This window comes from Chenopodium quinoa, unplaced genomic scaffold (assembly GCF_001683475.1).
Source record: "Chenopodium quinoa cultivar QQ74 unplaced genomic scaffold, ASM168347v1, whole genome shotgun sequence".
NCBI classification, from domain to species: domain Eukaryota; kingdom Viridiplantae; phylum Streptophyta; class Magnoliopsida; order Caryophyllales; family Amaranthaceae; genus Chenopodium; species Chenopodium quinoa.
Window position 1 is genome coordinate 4,510,335 of NW_018742914.1, and position 23,450 is coordinate 4,533,784.

The 23,450-nt window shown below is 35.4% G+C and overlaps 1 protein-coding gene across 1 annotated transcript; it reads right to left on the bottom strand.

The window, feature by feature from the left end:
* Nucleotides 1-16,346: 16,346 nt before the first annotated feature.
* Nucleotides 16,347-19,412, bottom strand: LOC110727659. The gene is made up of 4 exons (XM_021907238.1): nt 19,326-19,412; nt 18,614-19,226; nt 18,225-18,266; nt 16,347-16,828 (listed from the first exon to the last, which is right to left on the bottom strand). Exons 1-4 carry the CDS (start codon nt 19,410-19,412, stop codon nt 16,347-16,349), a joined length of 1,224 nt encoding a protein of 407 aa, XP_021762930.1.
* Between the last annotated feature and the right edge of the window lie 4,038 nt (nt 19,413-23,450).

Genomic DNA, 23,450 nt, shown 5'->3' on the forward strand with positions numbered 1-23,450 from the left:
GCACCATGTAAGCTCAAAATGAGTGCCTTTTGAAATTTCATAGTATCATGGGTAAACATCAAGAATCAAACGACACATTGCTATTGTTTGTAAAGAAACAACCACCATGTGTATGCACGCAACAGCAAGTCCCTTGTATGTCTATAGACAGCCAGCCTAGTCCTAGCAACACAGCAAGGAGGCGGCTCTAAAACACATCCGGCTTGGCTGAGTTCAGATGGTTGAATCATTCGAGAGCAGGCGACATCTAGGTGTCGTAGCTCAAGCTAGCAGGGGGCACTTGCAACCAAAGAAGCTAGCCATAGTAAAACATGCGGCACATGAAACACAATTATCGTGCTAAGTTCAAATATCATGCTGAGATTTGACGTTGATGCTGGGTACGAGTACATGCCAAGTAGATGCTAAGCTATCCATTCGTCCAACCAAGTGTGTATCCATGTGTTTGAAGAGCCGCATGAAGTGATCATCCAAGCCAAATTTATGAGCCCAAGAGTATATAACTCAACTTGCTAAGTTAGGGAATCCTCATTGCTCTTATTTCAGCCGGCATTCAGTGCTCAGACGCTCAATAAAATCAAATAGTCGGCCACCCTTGTTAATGAAAACAAGTGGCCACAAGTGCTCTTCAAGACTCAAGCCCAGACCCAGCTAGACTCACCTTAAACAACCGGCACTTGGTTGAAAGGGCATGAGCAAAAGTGGGTCTTCATACTTTTTAAATAGGGGCCGAGTCTTATGATCATTTTTGTATAAATAATGCCAAACACCTAAATAGCATGCAACCGGCATCATGCGCTAGTCACCTAGCTTCAGCCGGCATGTCCACTTCGATGGCACCTTCATTGGTCCTCACAAATAGGCTAGCAGGCGGCAGCTCAAACTCCAACCGGCACATCACGGCAGAACCAGCCGGCCTTTGAAATCATTGACAAAGTACAAGGTGGAGCATGGGCACCTATGATTAAAGCATCCGGAAGTAGCACAAGCAAGGGGCGAAAGCCGTATGTTTGATAGACTCCTTGCTGAGTGGAAAAATGAAGATGAATTAGAAACACAAGCGGCATAATAAGCCACCTGTGAATATGCAAGCTATATACAAGTGGCTCGGCAATCGACATCATACAACAGGCGGCATGCCAAATGATTATTGAAAACACCTCCTCGTATCTTGGTGCTATGAGAGAGCCAGCTCTCTTTGAACAACCAACAAAGGAGACCGGCACCATGCTTGGCCGGATGTGAAGCTTGAGCAGGCGGCATGTAAAGCGTCGTAGCTCAAGCAGCCGGCCTCAAAACCCAAAGAGTAGTCGATTGCTTTTTCATTGCAAGCATGTGTGGGGCTTGACGCCTTGCATATCGTATAAAACCTGCCGCATGATTGTTCAGGAAGTCTCATCTTATGTGTGAGTTGTCACCATAAGCACATTATCATTATTATGATTGCAAGAAGTAAAAAAAAAAAAAAAAAAAAAAAAAATTGCCTAAGGCGGCACCCTACTGAAGACCGTCCTCCACTTATTTGTGTGACAATCTATCAAGCAAGAGAGGCGGCATGAATAGTAGTCGGCCCCCTATACGACGAAGTCTCGAAGCTATGAAAGCAGTCGACCCTCATTAATTTCACTAAGGGGCTAAAGACCGGCAGAAAATGTGTGGGCCGAACAGCAAGGTCGCAAACCACATTAAAACAATTGTTCCCATTCGAAGAAAGTAGAGTCACCAATCCTCCATGGAAGGGAGCTAAGTCCTCCATGGAAGGGAGCTAAGTGATCTATCTACTCTAACACTTGAAATTATTTCAATACTTGGGGCATGCCGTCTGTACCTTTACAGTCGGCTACTCTCCATTGAGTATTTTACTCTATCTTCAGAGGGGCATGCCGCCTGTACCTTTACAGTCGGCTACTCTCCATTGAGTATTTTACTCTATCTTCAGAGGGGCATGCCGCCTGTACCTTTACAGTCGGCTACTCTCCATTGAATATTTTACTCTATCACCATAGGGGCATGCCGTCTGGACATATAGTCGGCTACTCTCCATAGAAGAGGGCCGACTGGTTCCAAACACACAGCCACCCCCCTTATACTTAGCTAAAAAAGATTAGGGCCTGGCCGACCCTGTGCCTAAACAGGCGGCTACCCTCCTCTTACTTAGCACCTACGTTCACCAAGAACTAACCAAGGCCACAAGCCGAATGATCAGTCCAGGCGCCAAGCCAACTGACCCAATCTTTAAACTAATACGACCTGTCCCAACATCATAGCAGGCGTCCGGCGGCATCCCTCAGGATGAAATTCGTCGTAGAGAGCAGCTCCCTTTTGGGTGGAACATTGCTCTATAAACTAATTACACGGCACCTATACGACTGTCCCCAAGGGCAACCACGTAGCCGTTTTTGAGACAAGGATAACTCTATCACTAACCAAACCAGTGGTAGTAGTTGACATCTGAGTCAGATGACCGCCTGTATTACTTGGGATAAATGCAGGGGGTACCTCTTGAGTTAATAGCCAACAAACATTGGCGAATCAAGGGGTCTAGCCGGTCTTCGCCGCCTGGTACCTCTACTTCTCAAGCAAGAGTGACGACGACTGGGTAACACCAACGTTAACTCATAGTCACTCCCTCAAACTTGGTATGGAACCTAAAAGGTTTGAGTAGACCGCCTGTTTTTTGGCAAACAGGGGCACTCAAACCCCTATTCCTACTAGGTAACCACTCCTTGGGTTAATAGCCAACAAACATTGGCGAATCAAGGGGATCAGTCGGCCTCCGCCGCCTGGTACCTCTACTACTCAAGCTAGAGTGTGACAGAGACTAAGTAACTCCTATGTTAACTTATAGTCACTCCCTCAAACTTAGTATGGAGCCTAAAAAGTATGACTCGCCCGCCTGTTTTTAGCAAACAGGGACTCTCAACCACTACTCCTGCTAGGTTAACAACCTTTGAGTTAATAGCCAAGCAAAACTTGGAGAATCAAGGGGACTATCCGGCCCCCGCCGCCTGGTTTCCCTACCACTCAAACAAAATAGGCAGTGATTGACTAACCGCAAGGTTAACCAGTCGCCCTCCTTAGTACAGAACCTAAAAGGTATGAGGAGTCCGCCTGTTTTTTGGTAAACAGAGGTACTCGACCACTATTCTTACTAGGTTGGCTATACTTAAAACTGCCGTCTGTAACCCAACAGGCGTAGCTACTTTGGTTGGACGTCCTGTCTGACGCCTGCTTCTATGCAGCCACCAAAGCAGACGACCAGCCATCCCCCAACGAAATAAACTAAGTACCAAACTTAGTATATTGAATCAAAAGAGGCCAATGGCCGAATAATGCTAAACGCTTACCCCTTATGCAATAGTTGACAGTCCACTTGATCAGGGGCTATCTGCATAGTGGGGCAAAGAATCGGCATCTGTTTAGTTCGGCGGCAATCATTATTATGATTGATTAACCTTGAAAATGTCATACCGCCCAAGGTATCAAAATTTTCTAAGATAATCAAGTCCATCTCCCATTAGAACTAGACAAGATGCCGACCTAGCAAAGCTTTGAGGGTCTAACTTTCGAAAGGAGCAATCCCTCCTGGAAAGAGAAATAACTCCTTCCGAGGGGCAAATGTTTAGGGTAAAATTACCCATGACAAATGGACCAATCCGGACCTGCCACGTGTCCACCACGCGGGCCAATCAACGTCCGCCACTTGTCACCCTAAGAGGTCCAACATGGACTAATCAGGCCACGCCACGTGGCCTCCCATATGCCAAATAGGCAAAAATGGCCACCAAGGCCCAAAGTCCGAGAGAAGCCCAATTTGCCCTGGTTAACCTAAACCTAGGATTGGCACGCTTCTCAAGACTGTAAATACTTAAATAATCCTCATTAAAGGGGATTCAGCAATTGATGACTCTCACCTAGAGAAGTCTAAACACATTGATCACTCCTCCCCTAGAGGAACCAGATCTCCCACCTTTAATTACCGCATCTATTACTCCTCAAACAAAGTACTAACTTGATCGTTGGAGGTGGAGCTCCCACCACAAGGAGTCTCCGTTGTTTTGCAGGTACAGGCGTCCGGTTCCAGTCTCGGAATTGTAACTCTCCCGCAGGACATCAGAAAACCCCGAAACAATATCTTATTTAAACTTAGATGGTTAGGTAGAATTAGGAAAAGAGTTACATTGGTGTTGATATTGAATGCAATGGATAATGAGAAGTTGCTGTATGATATTAAATAGCTGCCAGAAAATATATTTACCATAAAATGTTTCTATATATATTTACTGAAATTTGCCAGAAAATAAATACTTACCTTAAAATATCCGTACACTAAAATTTGTTAAAATATCATCTAAGGTTATGTATATTACAGTGGAGGTATTGGACTTATTTTTTCATCTCATTAATCAGAAGGAATGCTTTTGGGTTTCAAACAAAAACGAACCTAATGATATATCCATCATGAACCGATTATAAGTAACATTCAATTAAAGGCTAAATAATTGTCAATTGTGATGTGGAAATGTCCCTTTGCAACATGCAGTTAAAGGCAAATAATTATTTTTGAAAAAGGGATTATAATAGTAGTAACAAATCCAACATCCAGAAATAATATTGAAAATGATTTTCAATAATAAAGGATTTGTAATAAGAATAACAAAGGCAACATTGAAACTGTATAAGACAAAAGTATATCTTCTAATAGATAGGGCTTAGTTTTTAAAATTACAAAAGTTTAAAGTCTACCTTCCTATACATAGCATATAAAATGTAAACTTACTGAACAGAATAGGATATTTAACCTTAAATGGTTAGCTAGAAGTAGCAAAAGAGCTAAACCATTTTAAATTTAGGTAGATTAAGTGTTATGAAGGAACACAAGTTATCACTTATGTTCCTTCACAACCCTCCAAAAGACTTAGGATTTATAGTTCCAGATTGTACATGGCTTATCATACACTACTAAGTTGTTGTGAGTGCAAAATGCAACAACTTTATATTATATTCTAAGCTAAGTGTTATGTAGGAACAAGGGCTATTACCTATGTTCCTACACAACCCTTCAAAAGATTTAAGTCATATACCATAGTTGAGTATTTAAAGTAGTTGCTGAAGTTTTTAAGCACATCTTGTATCTTGTCTGGGTTATTTTGGAAAGTCTGACCTGATTGCTGAGGAATTTTCATCCGCTTGTGGAGGTATTGCGCTGATGTTTCCAGTCATGTCAGTGCATGGCTCATTTAGATCAGAAGATATATTTTTGAGACGAGCATTGGGTATGCAGATCTTGGTCTTAACAGATTCATCATCACTAACTGTGTTGCATTGTTTTCTTTTGAGTGAAGAACGTGCTCGTCTATGCAGTGACCAATTAGGGAAGGCTTCTTTTGCAAGTGCTGTGCAATCCCCTTGACCAACGTCTATCTGAACTGCTTCTAAAGTCCACTGAAGTATGTTGGTAGCAGTTAGTGTTGGTGAGGGACTAACTTTTAGACAAAAAACTTTGCTCCTGATCTTTTGTTGCACCGTTGTGAAACAAATTAGATTTTCCTGTGACCATTAATACATGAATATGTTAGCTTATGTATATATAATAGTGCTAACTATACTACTTTATAAATAAGAATACATACATTTTCCATCATATTATATATATCAGTTGTATTCATTCCAAAAATTTGTTCAGTTTCATTGCCGAATGCTGTAAGTGATATGTTGTCATAAGCGTCTACAGCGTTAAAAGTTAAAGCAACCCTGCAAATTATCCTATGTTGATCAATATATAGTAGAAAATTATGTATTATTTACGCAGGTGCTATAGCAAAATGTAAGTTAAGATAACTTGAGACAAGCAATTGTTTCTCTGGTATAGCATTTAGAACAAGCAAATTGCCTCCCCTCTGGTAGTTTTGTTGTCTTCCCACACACTGAACATCCTACATATACTTCAAGTTGTTCCATAGATGTAAAGCTCACACTTGCAAGTATCCAATGCCTTTCATCCTGTAGTGCATTCTGCACCTGTATTTTATTGTTGAAAGGGATGAGTTGCAACATTAGGACAAATCATTATTTAATATATTATAGTATATGTGACATCGATTACCTTTTTTTCCTTAAGATACTGAACAGTGACAGGTGTTTTTTTGCTTGCAGGGTCTCGGACTTCTAGAATCCTTGCTTGTCGATCTAACAGCATTTGTGTGTATAGGCTTGACCTGTAGAAGTTATAATACATAAATATAAGTGATGGCAATGTAATTTTGTCCTACAAGTTATTATACAGAATAATATTACCATTCGCGCAACACATTAGCCCTGTCTCCCTTAGGATCATAGATTATATGACTATACATTTCGGCAGACATAGAAAAACCTTTAAAATATACAAAATCATTAGTTCAGAAGAAACTCAATGAATGAATTGTATGTTAATATCCCTGTTTTCTAACCTTTGATGTTGCTTGGCCTGACTGATGTGAACCCAACAACTATAAATTTTTCAGCCCAACCTTTGAGTTGTTCACAATTATTCCCAGCAAGATGATTCCACACATTAATAATTATAGGCTGGGTGTTGCTGTTCAATATTTACATAATTAGCTTGTGTATATCTCAACAATGTTAGTATTTATTTCCCAATAGATAGTAGAATATAATACTTACGTTTGATCAGTTATGACAACTTCTCGGACATAGGCTTTCTGTCCATAGAATGAAGTTACCAAACGCACTTCTTCCTCTACAAACAAGACTACTCCTAATACATCTGCTATTATTAAAGGCATATATTAGTTTAGCTTTAATAGTGTATATAAATAAATCAAATAAGTATAATGTAAGTGTTCATACCATATCTAACATCTTCTCGTATGTCCTGTGATATTGAACTGATTTGCTGAAGGTTTGTATAGAACATTATGTTAGAATGACATATCTTTTATGATTCAAGGTATTAAAAGTTTAAGTTTTTATACCACATATTTCATCCAAGAAATGTGCTTTGGCTATTTCAGATATCTCTTGAAAATCTGGTTCTATTTGACCAGTTACAGAACATATACGCTGAATCAAAGTCTTGTCTGTGAAATTAATCTGATACGGTATGTTTGTAATTGCTCTCTCAAAATGTCGTTCCATTGGATTTATCAGTATTAGTTATCTCATAGTGAGCATTCATTGTGAAATGCTGACCAATAGTGTGAATTTGATCCTCAATCAAACGAGCATGCATTATAGTACCCTAGAGGATACAGTGAAACAATTTAATGTCAGTAATATGTTGCATAATATTCTAATTTATGGAACTGATACATGTTAGTGTGAGTTGTTTAATAGGGGAAACAATAACCTCGTGTTCCTAAAATACTTTTCATATAATCATTGTCTATATATCATATAAGTTTTCTATTTATAAAGTTATAGGTATATCAAGACATTATTTCAAACTAATATATCCAAAAATAAAGGATCCATAAGTATCATCTGAATTAGAAAGTAAAAGTTGGAAATTTCTGCCAAGCCATATAAAACTAAGATCACTTCAAACCTCAAAAAAATCTTAAGATTCAACTTGACTGCTGCACTAATCACATGGTTTAGTAATTGGTGATTCGTTGGCTTAGAATATGAAGAACCATGCAACCAGGTATTCAGAAGAGTTACATAGTGACAAAACCTCAATAATTATGCTGATATCAGTTAACAATCCAAATTATAATGATGCTTTTTGCATTAAAAGTCTGAAAAAAGTAAGGCATTCTAAAGTTGGTACTTGTTAGCTTGTATAAATTCTGCTTTTCAATATTTTCAATCAAAGATTTTATCTTTTGCTTCTGTATTGTGTGTTAATGATGTATGTGATAGTCCAGTAAGTATTAGTGTATCACAGTTCTTAATTATTTTATTGAATATTCGATTTGGAGTCTACTTATCTGACCACTTCTTCTGTTACCAAATACATATACTGGACATATTATGAAATTAAAATCTTTGTAGTGGCAGGTGTAGGTGAGAAATAGGAAAGATAATGACACTATATTTTTTGCCTAGCAACAGGTCCTGTAGTCTATTTCAAAATACAGATAGTATAAACTTGCAAACTTGATATCTTCTTCCTAGATAATTTCGTTTACATAAGCATACAAAAAGCTTTATTAACCAGTCCAGCATTATGACTCCTTTTTATTAGCTTCTTTTTTTTTGCCTTAGTTATATTTATGTATGAATTATCTGTAGGCAACATTTAACTTAGTATAGTAAGAGTTTGTGTATGTATATTTGTCTTTATACTGTTGTAGTTTAGTGAGAGTACTACCAATATCATAATAGGTTGAAAGAATAGCCCCCCCTTTTTTTTGCTCCTTGTTTTCCAAAAATCAAAAATATATATTCAAAGAGTAAATATCAAGGGAAAAAAAGAACAGATAGTGTTGTACAGAATATGATATAAATCAGTATAGCATTTATACAACAATAAAAGCAAGATCTGTACCACAACAATGATTTTTTAATGAAGTAACACTGAGCTATAATAAATGTAACGGCATGTAAGTTTAAAATATACCTTTTCATCACAGAATAGAAGCGTTTCATAGAAAGTGCAGTCATCTGTAGATAGTTTTCTGTCTGAAATGTCTACTACCTTGACTTTTATTCGATAATCATCAACTCCTGGACTCAATTCACTAAGAAATAGTAATTCTGGTTTCATTTTGGTCCCTATAATTGTCAAGGAAAAAATTAGTCAATTACTTGATTATTATAGATAACCATAATTCAATAAATTGAAGGAAATTGATAGATAGCCTTAATTTACCGAATTCGAATACATGATATATCTATACTGCATTATCTAATATTGTTTGGTAGCTCTTTGTTTTATGATTTTTTCCCCCTTGTTTTTTCCTTTGTTTTTTAAAAGGATTTTCTTAGAAATACAATGTACAATACCTTCTTCTACTAACAATTTAGGTTGATTTAAAATTAAATTTCTAACATATTCTAACACTGCATGTTTTATCAAATATGCTGAATTGCAACAACAAAGCAAGGATCGACACAATTGCTGAGAAAAATTGATTGACACTGGGTATATTAGTGAAATTGCAGTAACTAAATCTAAAGTAAAATGTGGAAATAATTAAATTTATACATAGTAGGAATTGTAGCAGATGAATATGGTAAAGGAAAGCCAAATTACCTAGGTTATAAGCTTGGTTGCTATATAGATCTGCTGATTTTTCCAAAATTTATGGTGTACGAATATTACTTTACTGAAATAAATATATATATATGAAGCAATTAAAGAATGTCAACCTTTTGAGCATCAAGTATATATAGTCTATATATAAGTAGGGATATATAACGGCTAAAAATATATATATTTAGAAATACAATTATATTACTTCTATATTGGTAATATAATTTATTATTTTAAACAAATTTGATCCTTTTAAAAGTTGTGGTTGTCCATAAAGATATGTAATTTTTTGCTTGTAGTAGTATGCAAAAATTTAGGAAGTAGATTTTGTGTAGAGGTGACAGTGCTATACTTCTATTGTGTGTTTTTTTTTATTATTATTATTTTGTACCCAAAAAATCTCCATTATGATTTTTAAAAATAAGTAAAAAAGGACTAAGTCCCATATTTAGTACTGTTTGTGATTCAGAATTTAGGAAATCTTGGTATACAAGCTAAAACTTTGCTTAATACTGCTATCCATTTTTTGTTTCATTAAATGAAAAGACATAATTTTTGCAAGTCTTAAAATGTGGGTTACCTCTTGAGCTTGGAATGGTTTAGCAGGCTTGCATGATCCTAAGCGTGTTAGGCTTATCTTTCTGCTTAGTGATTTGTCATAAAAGCTATCAATATGTTGGGGTATTCTAGAAAACCAAATTATTTGCACAACTATTGTAACCCATTGTTCGCGAATATGAGATTTGAGCTTGAGTGTACATCAATTCGTTATAAATACATGAAAACACATGTTGTTTATATGGTTTAAGTTCAATAATAGCTGGTTCTTGATTATTACATCATCCATATATTGTAAGCATTCAGATTCATTTGAAAGGATTAGGGACTACAAATTCTAGTTCTAGGCAGATATGTATATAGTTTGTATACCTGAATAGGAAAAACTTGTTAGCTATTATTATTACTTTGCTCCTGATAAGTTGTTCCTTTTTTCATATTCATAAAATTAAAATTTCACTTCATGAACAAATCTATATGTGCTTTTGTCGATCAGAAACATCATTTTCAGAAATGGCTGTGTATAAATCTATACATTAGGAATATCAAACTTCCATAACCCTTCCTTGCCTCATTCTTGGTATTAATTAACACTACACCTTAAATTATAAATTGATATTCATTAACTAAGCTCCTTCAGTAAAAGATAGTAAAGTTATCAAGTCATAAGCCATCTAAACAGAGAATGCACAATACGTTTTAATGGAAAAGAGTAAGAGATAGAACGCAAAGTCTGTTCATTCCCTCATTTGATAAATAATTCAACATAACCTTATAGTATATGCTTTATTTTGTGTTATTTAATCAACATAACCAAAGAATCTATGTTTTAAAAAGCATAAGTGATACGATTCTTGTTGAATCCAATCTGTCAAAGAACTTTTAACCTCATGTATAACCAATTGTCTTCTATAGTCTTGTTCATCCAAGTAAAATTTTTTAGAACAACCTTTATTATCTGAGTTTTAGTAATGCTAAAACAGTTTGAGCTTAAAAGAATTATTATAAGCCTATTAAATATTTTCATTTGTTTCAATGTACCTATGTAGTGTTTTTGCATAAGTTTTATTTGATTTATATAGAGCCAATAGGAAATCTGGAAAACAATAAAAGTAAACTATAGATTATAAAGAAGTTCTAATAACTAATATTTATAATAACATAATGCACTTCCATTATAACCATAGTAATACATATGCTTGTTTTTTATTTTTTCTTCTCCATTGCTTTTTTTTTGTTGCTTCCCATACTTAGCAAAATCTAAATACATTCTACCTACATCATCATATTATAATGACAAAAGGGTAGTCCTTACATGCATAGCAAAAGATACTGAAATCACCAAAACATGATCAAATTGTAACCTTAGTTTTTGTATTCATTAAGCCAAGGTTCGAGGACTGCTTATCTAATCAGAGTTTTCTCCATGTGCTGGTGCATCAAGACTTTGTGTTCCCATCACTTGATTAGTATTTTCTGATTTCTCCTTGAGTTCTGTCCCTATGAATTCTCCACCTATAGTCAGAGCATTCAATGAACGCTTCCTCCTAGTTGTTTTTAACCCGCTGAATTCGACATTTCTTTTCTTCTGAGTACCAGGGTTTTGCTGTGGAAGACAATCCAAATCAATTTCTGGTGCACCAATTTTCTTTGCAGGTGTCTTTGAATCATCATCAACTGAATAAACATCTTTGCTATGATCTGATTCAGAAATATTTGGTAGTAACCCAGCTATCAAGTCTTGTGCATCAGTATTGATCTTTTTCTTTGGGTCCTCAACGCAAGCCTTTTGCTATGCACTTGCTACAGAATGCAGGTTTAGCTTATAATCATGGGCATCCTAATTTTCCCCATGAACAATTTGTGAACTATTTGCTGCATTTTCAGGATTACTTCCATTATCAGAAGTATCAACTGTTGATTGTGCAGAGTATTCATTATTCTCTGATGATAGTTGATTCACAGTACCAACTGAAGTAATGTCTGTATGCATCGTAATTACATCAGTATGCAAATTCTCAGCAACTAAAGTGGTAGGCACTTTCTCATTTTTGTCTTTTGGATTAATTTCAATTCCTTTCAAACACCATTCCAGGACATTGTTCCTTGAAAGAGCTGTTGTAGGGCCAACTTGTACTAAAATCTGACTTGTACGTAGTCTACGTACAATAGGCAAGAATGTATTTTCAGCTCCCTGTGAATAATAATAGTCTTTAATAAGTATATATCCTGAGAAAGTAGTGCAAAATTTATAACTCTAGTATATCACTTACAAAATCTCTTATAAAATGAATTTGCTGTGCATTCTGCCCAAATAATTTTTCTGTATCATTGTTGAATGTTGTGAAAGTCATAGCTCTAGAATCATCAACTGCTTGAAATTTGAAAGTAACTCTGTATCATGAGAAGCCATTGGATATGTTAGCATTACATATTGGACAGTTTTCCTTAAACTTCTTTAGGATTTTATTTTACCGGTATGAAGCATTGCTGTCTTTTTTGCATCCACCACAAAAGAATCCTGTCCCTACATGAACATTTGTACGTCTTCCACAGCTAAAACATCCGATATAAGCAATAATATTATCAACCTCAGGTTGGGCAATTGTTATATTCAACCAGTGGCGTTCTTCTTGTAATACATTATGTGCCTGCAATGTAAACACAAGGGCATCCTTCAATTTAATTCAATTGGAAAACAGGAAGCATAGTATTATTATTTAACCAATAGTGAATGTACTTGAACCTTCTTTTCTCGCAAGTTCTGAATCTTTGTGTAGTTGTCATTTAAAGTTTGACATCGAACTTGCAATATTTTTTCCTGCCTTTGTAATAGCAACTGAGTATGAATCCTAGCCCTGCAAGGGATATCAAACGTTTGAGCACAATTATGTTATAAAAGCAATAAATCATATAGAATCTTGTGAAGGTATACCATTCATGCAGAATGTCTGCTTTCTCTCCCTTGGGATCATGGATGATTTCAGTGGACATACCAGTAGATAGCGAGAATCCTTCATTATCATTAACAGAAGTTAGATGTAATCTGTGAATGAGATATGAAATTGAAATTCCTCTAAATAACTGTTGTTACCTTTATGTAAAGAAGGTCTTAATGTTGTAAAACCAACAACAGCAAAATCCTTGGCACATGTATGCAGAGCATCACAAGCCATTTTAGCCAAATCATTCCATGCAGTTATAGTAAAAGGCTGAGTGTTTCTGTCAGTAAAGATACACATGTAAGCATCTAAGTTTCTGTTTATTTTTTTTTTTAAAAAAAACCCCTCCTAACCATGATATCAACCTTAGGTTTCTAAAATGTAGACTATAAAGGATGCAGGTATAAGCTTACGTGTGATCTGTCACAACAATCTCTCTGACATGATATTCCCGACCTTGGCTTGAATTGATAACTCGTAGCTTTTCTTCCACATAAAGAACAATTCCGACAACATCTAGAAAGCGAACAACAAACATAATTAAGCAACAAATTGTAAGACTTAGTGATTATGTAATGTTTGGAATAGACTTTTCAAGAGAATCTTTGATATAAGTTACCATATTTAGAGTCTGCTATCATGATACGAGGTATTGTGTGTATAGACTGAAATATTGGGCCACCAACTGGCATATCAGAATTTGCTGGTCTAACAACAGTTTGTCCTCCAAAGGTCATTTGGTAAGGTAGTTCACCATTGTTGGATCTCCACTGTTCTTCAATAAGTTTGATAGGTGCATTCGAAATTATATACTCTCCATTGTAGACTATTGCATCACTAAAACTGTCAATTTGATCTCCAAATAATGCAGCTCTCATTTTATTACCCTAAAATGCACACTTGTAAGTATTTCTGGTCTATATGTATAATATTTTAGTGCCATCAAATTTCTAGGATATCATCATGCAGACATAATAAAGAATTAACATTGTTCTAACTAAACATATTATAAGTTTACATAAAGCAATTACCTTAGCATCAGTAAGTAACAGAATCTGATACAAAAGGCCTTTCTTGGAAGATGGTTTTGCTCTTGCTTTCTCCACTACCTTAACTTTCACACTGTAAGTTTTGCTACTACTATTTAGCTCATCAAGGTATGAAAACCCTTTATCCATGGTTCCAAGCCTATAAAGAGTTACAAAGTGAATTAGATCAGTAAGTGTAGCTATATTACATAATGTATAAATTAAGGCTATTATAGCTAACAATGAGCAACAAATTGTAGTAAAAGACATATTTGAACTATAATATATGAAATTTTTAGCAGGTTTATGTTAGGTTATAGATAATAATTGGATTTAAAACAATGAAAGATGTTATTACTATGTCTACTACTATAGGTACATACAATAATACTCAGAAATTTGAATAGAAATATAACCGATGAATAAGTGAAGTACCTTTGATAAAAGCAGGAGTGTTTTCTAGATTGAAATCTATTGATCTTCTTATACTAGAACAATAATAGGTTGTTTGGAAATGATATATATATAGTCTATGAAAGTATAGTAAAATACAGAGGAAGACACACATGGATAGTATAGTTAGTTAATTCTTACCACAAATTTGAAAAAAGGCTTTTCCTTCACCTCCAAGGCTGCAAAAGGTAATTCTAGAAATGTTATGTGTACTATCAGAGGATTTTATAGTCAAGATAATTGTAAAAAAATTCTATAGGAAACTTTAACAAGTAATCTATTCACCTAATCCCTATGTATCTGTGTACTATGGAGATAATAAAAGTAATTTTTATATCTATATACTTATGTTTTTTTGTTTTCTTTTCAAAAATAAATATATTGTACTTATATTATTAAGCTATCTTCTGTGCTATATAACTGATCTGCAATACTAAACAATCTTCGTAAAAGACTGATAGTATAAGTGCAGGTGTATTGAGTATAAATGCATATTTATCAGTTTTCATACAAAATTAAATGAATAGGAAGCACATTATTTGATAGGAAATCATAGTCCGTATTATATATAGTATTTCTGATGTTAATGTGCTAACAGATTCCTGATAAACGTAGAACTTCATAATACACTACATTTTTAGTACATGTTGAAGCAAATGGCTGTGGAGGCAATGCTGAAAAGACTGTAACATCTTCCTTTTTTTTTGCTCGCGAAAGGGCAACATATAACTGTCCATGTGAGAAACAGGGCCGAGGTAAGTACACAGACACCTTGTTTAGTGTCTTCCCTTGTGATTTATTTATTGTCATAGCGAAACTTAATTTCAAAGGAAATTGTTTTCGCTCAAATTGAAATGGATATCTAACAGAAGCAGAAGGTCGCAAATTGATACGCGGTATGAAAACATGACTGCCTTGATACTGTCCCACAACAATTATACAATGAACTACGTTTGGGAAAAATCCTTTGCATATAAGGCGTGTCCCATTATACAGTCCAGCATATGGAAGTAAATTCCGCAGCAAAATAACTGGACAATTTTTCTTAAGTACAAGTTCATGAGGACTCAATCCACCTGGACAAAGTTTATTCAAAAACTCCGTTGGATACACATCACATGTATCACTTAACATGACATCAAAACTTTTATACACCACAGGTTCACCAGGAAATTGATTTATCAAAGAACTATTGATACAATCAACATTATCATTCAAAGGGGTTAGAATAGCCCTTTCTGTAAACAAATTGCTATCAACTTTAACAGTGTTAAAATCTGGAAAGACTGCTTTTGTTACTTGGGAGATAGGATTATCGCTGGCTGTAAAAGGGCATGCTATATTTGCAGGCAGTTCTACATATGCATTTTAAGACCTTTGGAGCTTGCCATTTCCAAGTGCAAGTAAAAAAGAGGAAAATTCTGGATCTTCTTTTGCTCTTTGGTTTTCTGTTAGGCTGAATTTTGTAAGCTGAGGCCATATATATGAAGTGACTATGCTAGCCTGTACAACTTCTTTTTGATTCTTTAAAGGAACAACCGGTAATACTTGGCGAAAGTCGCCTCCGAGAACTACCAATTTTCCACCAAATAATTTGTTATTCCCACAGACATCTTGCAGCAACAAATCTAAAGACTCTAGGTTGCTTTTATTTGCCATAGAAGCTTCATCCCATATAATCAATGTTGTTTCTTTCAAAAGAGCTGCTAGACTACCATGTTTTGGAACATCACATACCAATGAACTTTCTACATCAATCGGTATTTTAAACCTTGAATGGGCAGTTCTACCAGAAGGAATATTAGCTGCAGTAATCCTTGAAGTGGCTGTTGGCAACACTATTTTATTCATCAATCTAATTTGTGCATACAGAGCATTGTACAGGAAAGTTTTCCCGGTACCACCAGGGCCATCTATGGAAAAAGCTCCAGATGTACCTGATCGCACATGTTCCATTATACAGGTGAAAGCATTCAACTGTGCGGAATTAAGTTTAAGTATGCAATCAATACATGATTGAGGAATAGGCGCATCTAAAGCACCAATAATATCTTTAGTCCGCTGAAATTCATCCTCTTCACCCGAGTACAATGCAGCTAATCCTACAGTCTTTAGTGATTTTCCCATAGCCTCAAGAAACTGTTCAAGTGATCGTATAGTGCATCATTTGGCTCTTTCAACCTGGCCTGGGTACTGATGCTGAAAGTCTTCAGATAAATCACCCGAGTATTTACACCACAATGCAAATGGATCCTTTGGTTGGCAAAATATCAGAATAGTTGCAAATAAACATCGCAAAGCAACAGGCAATTGACTGTCTTTTGCCTCTGACATACACAAATCACCAATGTCATCATCTTCAAGCAATCCCAACTTCAAAGCAGCTTCTTGGAATGTTGCATATACATGGCTATTAACAGTTCGTAGGTCCTCAAAAGATGTTGGACTCCGAACATTGATCAAGAGTAATCTAAGAAAGAAGCGTTCTCCTTCGCCTGGATACGCAAATGCTAGTCTGCCAACCACAATCTTTTTTGTCTTTCGTTCACACCATTCTTTAGAAGAAGGATGCCACCGATAACGCTCATAGAATTCAGAATATAAATATCCAGTACCTCCTATCAAAAACAATAACTGAGTACTGCCTAATTGTTGCACAATAAATAAATAAACTATAGACATATTAACGATAACCATTCTACACACTATATATCAAATGTCCTGCAGCCTCACCTGACAATGCACTTATGGCAAGTATTTTCTGGAATCAACCTTTTATCTATCACTAATCCTAAGGCAATACATCATGTGAAAGAATATGGGAGATTATTATATATGGTATTGTGACAATCCAAATCAAATTCTTTATTCATAATTTTGATAATAGTAGCACATGCTATATTCTGATTTCTAAATTAGTAAGAATAAACAAAAAGTCAGGCTATAAATCTAAATCAAAGCATATAAAACTGTAGTAATGGAGAATGTCTAAATGGGAACCAATTTTAAGATTTATTTTAGGATTATTATAATACTACAGCAATTCCTAATGTTTTTTTTTTCAATCCCTACTTTACATACAATGACATTTTAATCCCTAGATTTACAAAAGTATCTTCCCAATTATTTACCTTATATAAATTCTGCCATTACCAAGTTCCTAATGGTCAGCATATAGCTAATTACTGTTTGACAGAAATACATGGATATGCATATATAGAACCTATGTTCTGTTTCTGGACACAAACTTCAGAACAATATATATATGCATATGTTTCTCTCTATATCAGTCCACATTTATAAGCATAATCTGAATTGTTTTGGGTTTCCAATGCTGTACTATCTCTTCTCCATAACCGAAATCATTTCAATCCCCTTTGCTTAGGTATATGCATCTATACAGCCTTTATTTTGCTTCTGCACAAAAATTTCTAAAGAATATATGTATGCATAAATTCACATTTATAGACAGGATCTAAACATTACTCGGTTTCCAATGTTGTACTATTTCTTTTCCATAATCCAAATCATTTGAATCCCCTTAGCCTTTTACTCTTACCAGCCTTGCCATATAATTTTCCCTAAATACCATTTCTTTTCTAAGCAACACTATCTGCTTCTTTTGCTCCTTTATTCCACTCTTTACATTGTTCTCTGGAATCAGAATGACTGTAAGTATTACACAGTTCTAAATATCCAAACTCTTGGCCTTCAGATTTGTTTAGTCTTTAGGGTTATTCTGATTCCAGAGAACGGTATAAAGTGTAGCATGAACTGGTAAAACAAACTGATAATGTAGTCTTGAGGGAAAAATGCTATTTAGGGATAATCAAATACCAAGGGCGGTAAAGATAAAAAGAAAGAGAGTTCAAAAGGGCTGAAGCATGGAATAGGAAAACACAATGAATGGAACACTACATGTAACTAATAATCTTAAATACTTTACATCATAGAAATAGTGAAGAGAAAGGAAATACAAATACCTCAAAATCCTAAATTGAACAGGACATTCAATGAATATCTATGAGGCAATATAAAAACCTGTTAACTCTATCACACTTTCTACATGATCCATAATCAAAACTGCATTACAGAAAAGTAAACTACAGCCACAACACAATAATGATGAATTAAGAAGATAGAATGGCATGCTTGTCATAAGGACTTATAAATTAATAGCAGTACAATTCCAGTGTAACATATTAGGAGTGCACTTTTACCGTTCACTTAATAAAATATGATACGTCTAGTAGAACATTTACATCCAAATGAAAACTCGACCATACTAAGTAACCTAACAAGAAACCAAAGGAAAATGTGACTAATAAAAAATGGGCACACATCACTGATAGCTTAACAGGAAATGCATAATCTAAATATAAATTAGTTAACTATCAATATTGGTATACAATGCTTATAATATGTAATACCTGGAACAACAACATTAACTGCAAAGAACTCAGTCAATGGAGTCCTGCTGCGTTTATCATCTGCAACAACAGATCTAAGTCGTTCATGTGGCCTAAGAGAAATGCTCTGCATATTTGGCAAATGTACTGGCAAGAGGAACACTGGTGGATGCATTTCAAACAAATCAAAACCGAAAATCCTCCATGCAGCTTCACATGGAGATATCCATCTCCCAGATTGGTATTCTTCAATTTCATCCATCACATTCTCTTGTTTAGAGGTAATATTATATTGAATGCGATCATGACCCTTGTATACATATTTATATAAATACTTGACTGCTTTAATAGTTGAGCAGACCTCAACATTAATATGACAATCGAACAACATCGATAAATATGGATTGTATGGTATGACCCACCGATTATCAAGCTCAGCACCCCGTATATTTACAGTTTCACCGGTATTCCTCCTCCTATATAAAGGATAGCCATCTTTGTTTACACAAGTGTCATCACAAAATTTTCTAGGAAACCTAGATTTGCAAGATACTTGCATTCCAGATTTTCGCATGCATGAACATTTTGGATTTAAATTCCCACATGGGCCATGCATCATATGACGAAGCACAATCTTTCACAGAGCAACAGATGAAAGAGGAGGTATCTATGAAGATACAAACTTGTCATAGTCTTCAATACATTTCATCTTGAATTCTGGCTTTAAAATTACCAGAAAATGAGCATGTGGGAGACCACACTTTTGGAATTCAACTACATAAATCATAGCTGCAACTTCTCCAAAGCACTTATTCTCCATGATTTATTTTTTCAAGGCTATCAACTTAGCACGAAAGATGCGGGCTACTAAATCAGGATGATCCTGTGCCTGCTCCCGACCACTTAAGGCAACTTTAATTTCTGGCCAATTACTATTACATGTCATGGTCACAAAGAGATCAGGCTTCCCATATTTCTGCACCAAAGCCATTGCATTATAATAGCGACGTTTCATATCTCGTGGCCCACCAATATATGTAGGAGGTAAAATAACTCTTCGACCAACATTTGCTGCTAACGTCTCACCACAATATAGAGAATCCAGTACACCTTGATATAGATCAGCTCTGATAGTATCCTGATGATTCCGAAAATAATCAAGCCGCGAGTTCTCTATTTTCACATACATGTCAACAATGTACTGTTGAAAGCATCTACCAGCCCGAAGAAGCAAATTATTTGGCCTAATTTGCAATTTATAAGCATAATACTCTCTTGCAGACACATATTTATCTGCCTTTGTGTTTTTCCTTTCAGAACCTATCAATACATAAATGATTTAGATATATCACAAAAGATTGCTTCTGTAAAATTAAATACATACATTTTAAAATACATAGCATTCAGAGAAACTTACGAGTTCCTTCTTCACCAAGGAGTTCATCAGCAGTATGAACAGCACAAGACATCACTGGGTCTACTTGTGTGGCTGCTTGATGACGACCACCCCATGTTTTTTTTCTTAAGCCCTTGTGTCCATCCACATTCACCTTTTGGAAATAGAAGTGGGTACTGTAATGGATCATAGCAGCCATAATAGTGCTGAATTCGGTATGACTTTGTAAGCTTCCCTTGAACTATAACATGAGGACTACAATTTTCACTGGAAATAGAACTTTCTGGCAATATTCCAGCAACTTCATCAACAGAGGGAGCGTTATAAATTCTCTGATCAAGTACCGTGTTCTTGTTCAGAGCAATCGTAGTTGTTTCATCTATAGGAATCTCTCGTAGAGATCTGAAAAACCTAGCATATGGATTATCCTTGCTAACTGCCATTAGGATAGATATCAAATCATCCCTTATCTCTGGAAAACTTTTTGTGCGGTTATTAGCTTCATGCATTCCATCATAAAAGTACAGCTGCAGGTATTTTGGTTTTCCATCAGCAGGAATTAAATCTGGCAAAGAATGATACATCTGACCGTGTGCCTTAAATACATAGATTCCTTTATAAGACACAACATATGTTTTTCCTCCCAGTGAAATAAAAGCAAAGAGATTGTTGTATAGGCGAGCATACTTCTTAATATGTATAGCATCTTCATCATCACTCATAAAAAGTCTTCGTAACTCAGTAGGATATTCATTTGTAGCTACCTCAATTTCACCATCGCCACAACAAAAATGTAAGCTCTCATATGCAAACTTTTTCGCATAGCATTTGTGACAATAATGCGGAGCAGGAAGCTGAATAGAGCACGCAAGCAGTTCCAAGCCAATAGTTGCTGCTGGTACAACTACATTAACTATTATTTCTTAGGTAGTATATAGGCAGAAATTGTGCATTATTATAAATTCTATCCATGTAAATCACTTCAATTAAACTAAAGTTTACCAGTGTTCTTTTTACAGTTTTGCCTATGTGATTGCTCGGGCATTCTGATGATGATTTATCAACATATATATAGCATACACATGTAAACAACAGCATAACTATGAGTAATGCAATCAACAAAAATGCATAAGTACAATATTAATTAAGAAAATGTTTCATTATGGACTAACCTCAAAACATGTGATTGTGACATGGCCTCAGTAGTCCTCATTCTTTTACTTCTGCGTTGACCACTCCGTGGCATAATAGATGCATCACATATGAAGTTACATCCAGTAGACACTGGTGACTAACCTGTAACAGATGACCAACATTATGTGAAACGTACTATGATTCGATAATCACTACAAAATACTAAACTACATAATTCAAAATACAAAATACAGTAAACCACGTCTACAAATAATGGCTACATAAATTAATTTTCACAGTGACTTTATGTTCTCATCCTCATTTTACAACACACATGACACAACAATTTAACTATCAAAAGTCAAAAGACTTTTCATTAAGGAACATTGAGCATAGTCCTCCTTGTGTGTAGCAATTCTAAACCTAAATTTATGATCATACGACATTGATATCTTTAGCATACATAATCTACATTTACACTTATTATCAATAACACAAAAGGAAAAATATACCACTGTCATTATTATCAACCAGGTGTCCAGCACCCAACTGTCGAGGCACTCTAGCAGGCGTACGTCCTCTTCCCCTGTCACCATACAAATACACAAAATTGTCAATACACCCAGCTGCTTACTGAATAAACAACTTAAACCACAACGAACTGCACTTGCACAAAGTACAGATTATAGTTACCTCAGAAGTGCAGTTTGAGGCATAGCCTGTATTCCACGCCTTCGCCTAATTATATTAGGTGGAGCTTGTGGGAGCATTTTCAAATGAATCTATTGACCATATACTATCAGTTACAACAATATAATATAATAATAATTGAAGTATAAGAACACTGGAATATATATATCGACCACATTGTAAAAAAAACAAGACATGAATCAAAAGGGCAGTAAAGCATAACAAATAATACCATTTTCATAGTACTATGAAATTTGAATAAGTAAAATTACAAAACTGAATTCCATAACATAATTTTAAAATACTAACATTCTGAATGCTGTCTTACATCAGCTTGCATCTATATCTTACATGAAATTTTAATAAGCTTACAAAATAAATGGGCATAGTAATAATAACAAGCACCCATAGACAGATACAATTAACTGAACCTAACACGTTTTGCAGATGGATTCTTTCCTACAAATTCTAGAGTACATGGTGTTCCCACCGGGCGCTTAGGCACTAATTTAGCAGGGGTACTCGGAGCAGCAACAATGATCACATCTTCTGAACTCTCGCTAGATGGACTTACATTAACTTCTTCAACTAAGAAAGGCATAAGCCTCGCAGTATCCTTTTGTCCTTTCTTCCGTTCTTCAAGAGATAAGCAACTCTCCCTCTCTAAAGCACAAAATACACCTTTCAAATTTGCACCTCCATAATTTGCATCCACGATGTCCAAATTATACTGATGCATAATATAATATATTGCTTTTTTCGCAGCCATCTGTTAGGCCTTAGTACTATCACCACACAGTTCACTAAAAAAACACTCCATACCAGTCTTACTATGTAGACATGTGACTGTAAGCCAAGACATATACCCCTGATCAGCATAATACGCTGTTTCTATACTTGTAATCTGAACTCCTGTCTTTTTAATAACTCTAGGCATAAATCCCACATAATCAAGTGAAACATGTACAACTCCACCATACACCTTACTACCACACAACTTTGATCTATCACCAGATTCCATGGAAATCCGCTTCAATCTATATAGCTTCTCACAGAATTCATAAATACGAATCCTATCCATAGTGAAATCACCAACACAAACACTATATTTCCTAATTAAGAAATTTATTGCTCTTTGAGCTGCAAATTCTTTAGACTCATCAGCACTTAGTGCCTCTTCACCATTAAACCAAAAGATGCCACGTTCACCCTCGGTCCTTATATATACAGTTGACCTAAACTTGCCAGCAACATTAGTCACAGAATATGTAGGCTTAGGAAAATCAAGACAGTCAGTGATCTGAATCAATAATGGGCAGAAAAGGATACAAATCTTTTCACCAGAAGACGAAGCCATAACCTAAAACGATGACATTTCTAACGTTCAACAGATCTTACAAGGCAACACAAGTGATTACCATACATGTGTACCAATAAATGTAGGCTACAATAACTCAAATTCCATAATAAGAGACCTAAAAAGAAGCTTATAATAACAAGGTTTACTTAACTCCTATGTATAATTGATTAATTGATTACCATTAACATACATACTTAATTAATGAATGTTATTATACTATATACTATAGCCTATAATTATATCAATAACAATCAACAACAACAAAGACGAACCAATTT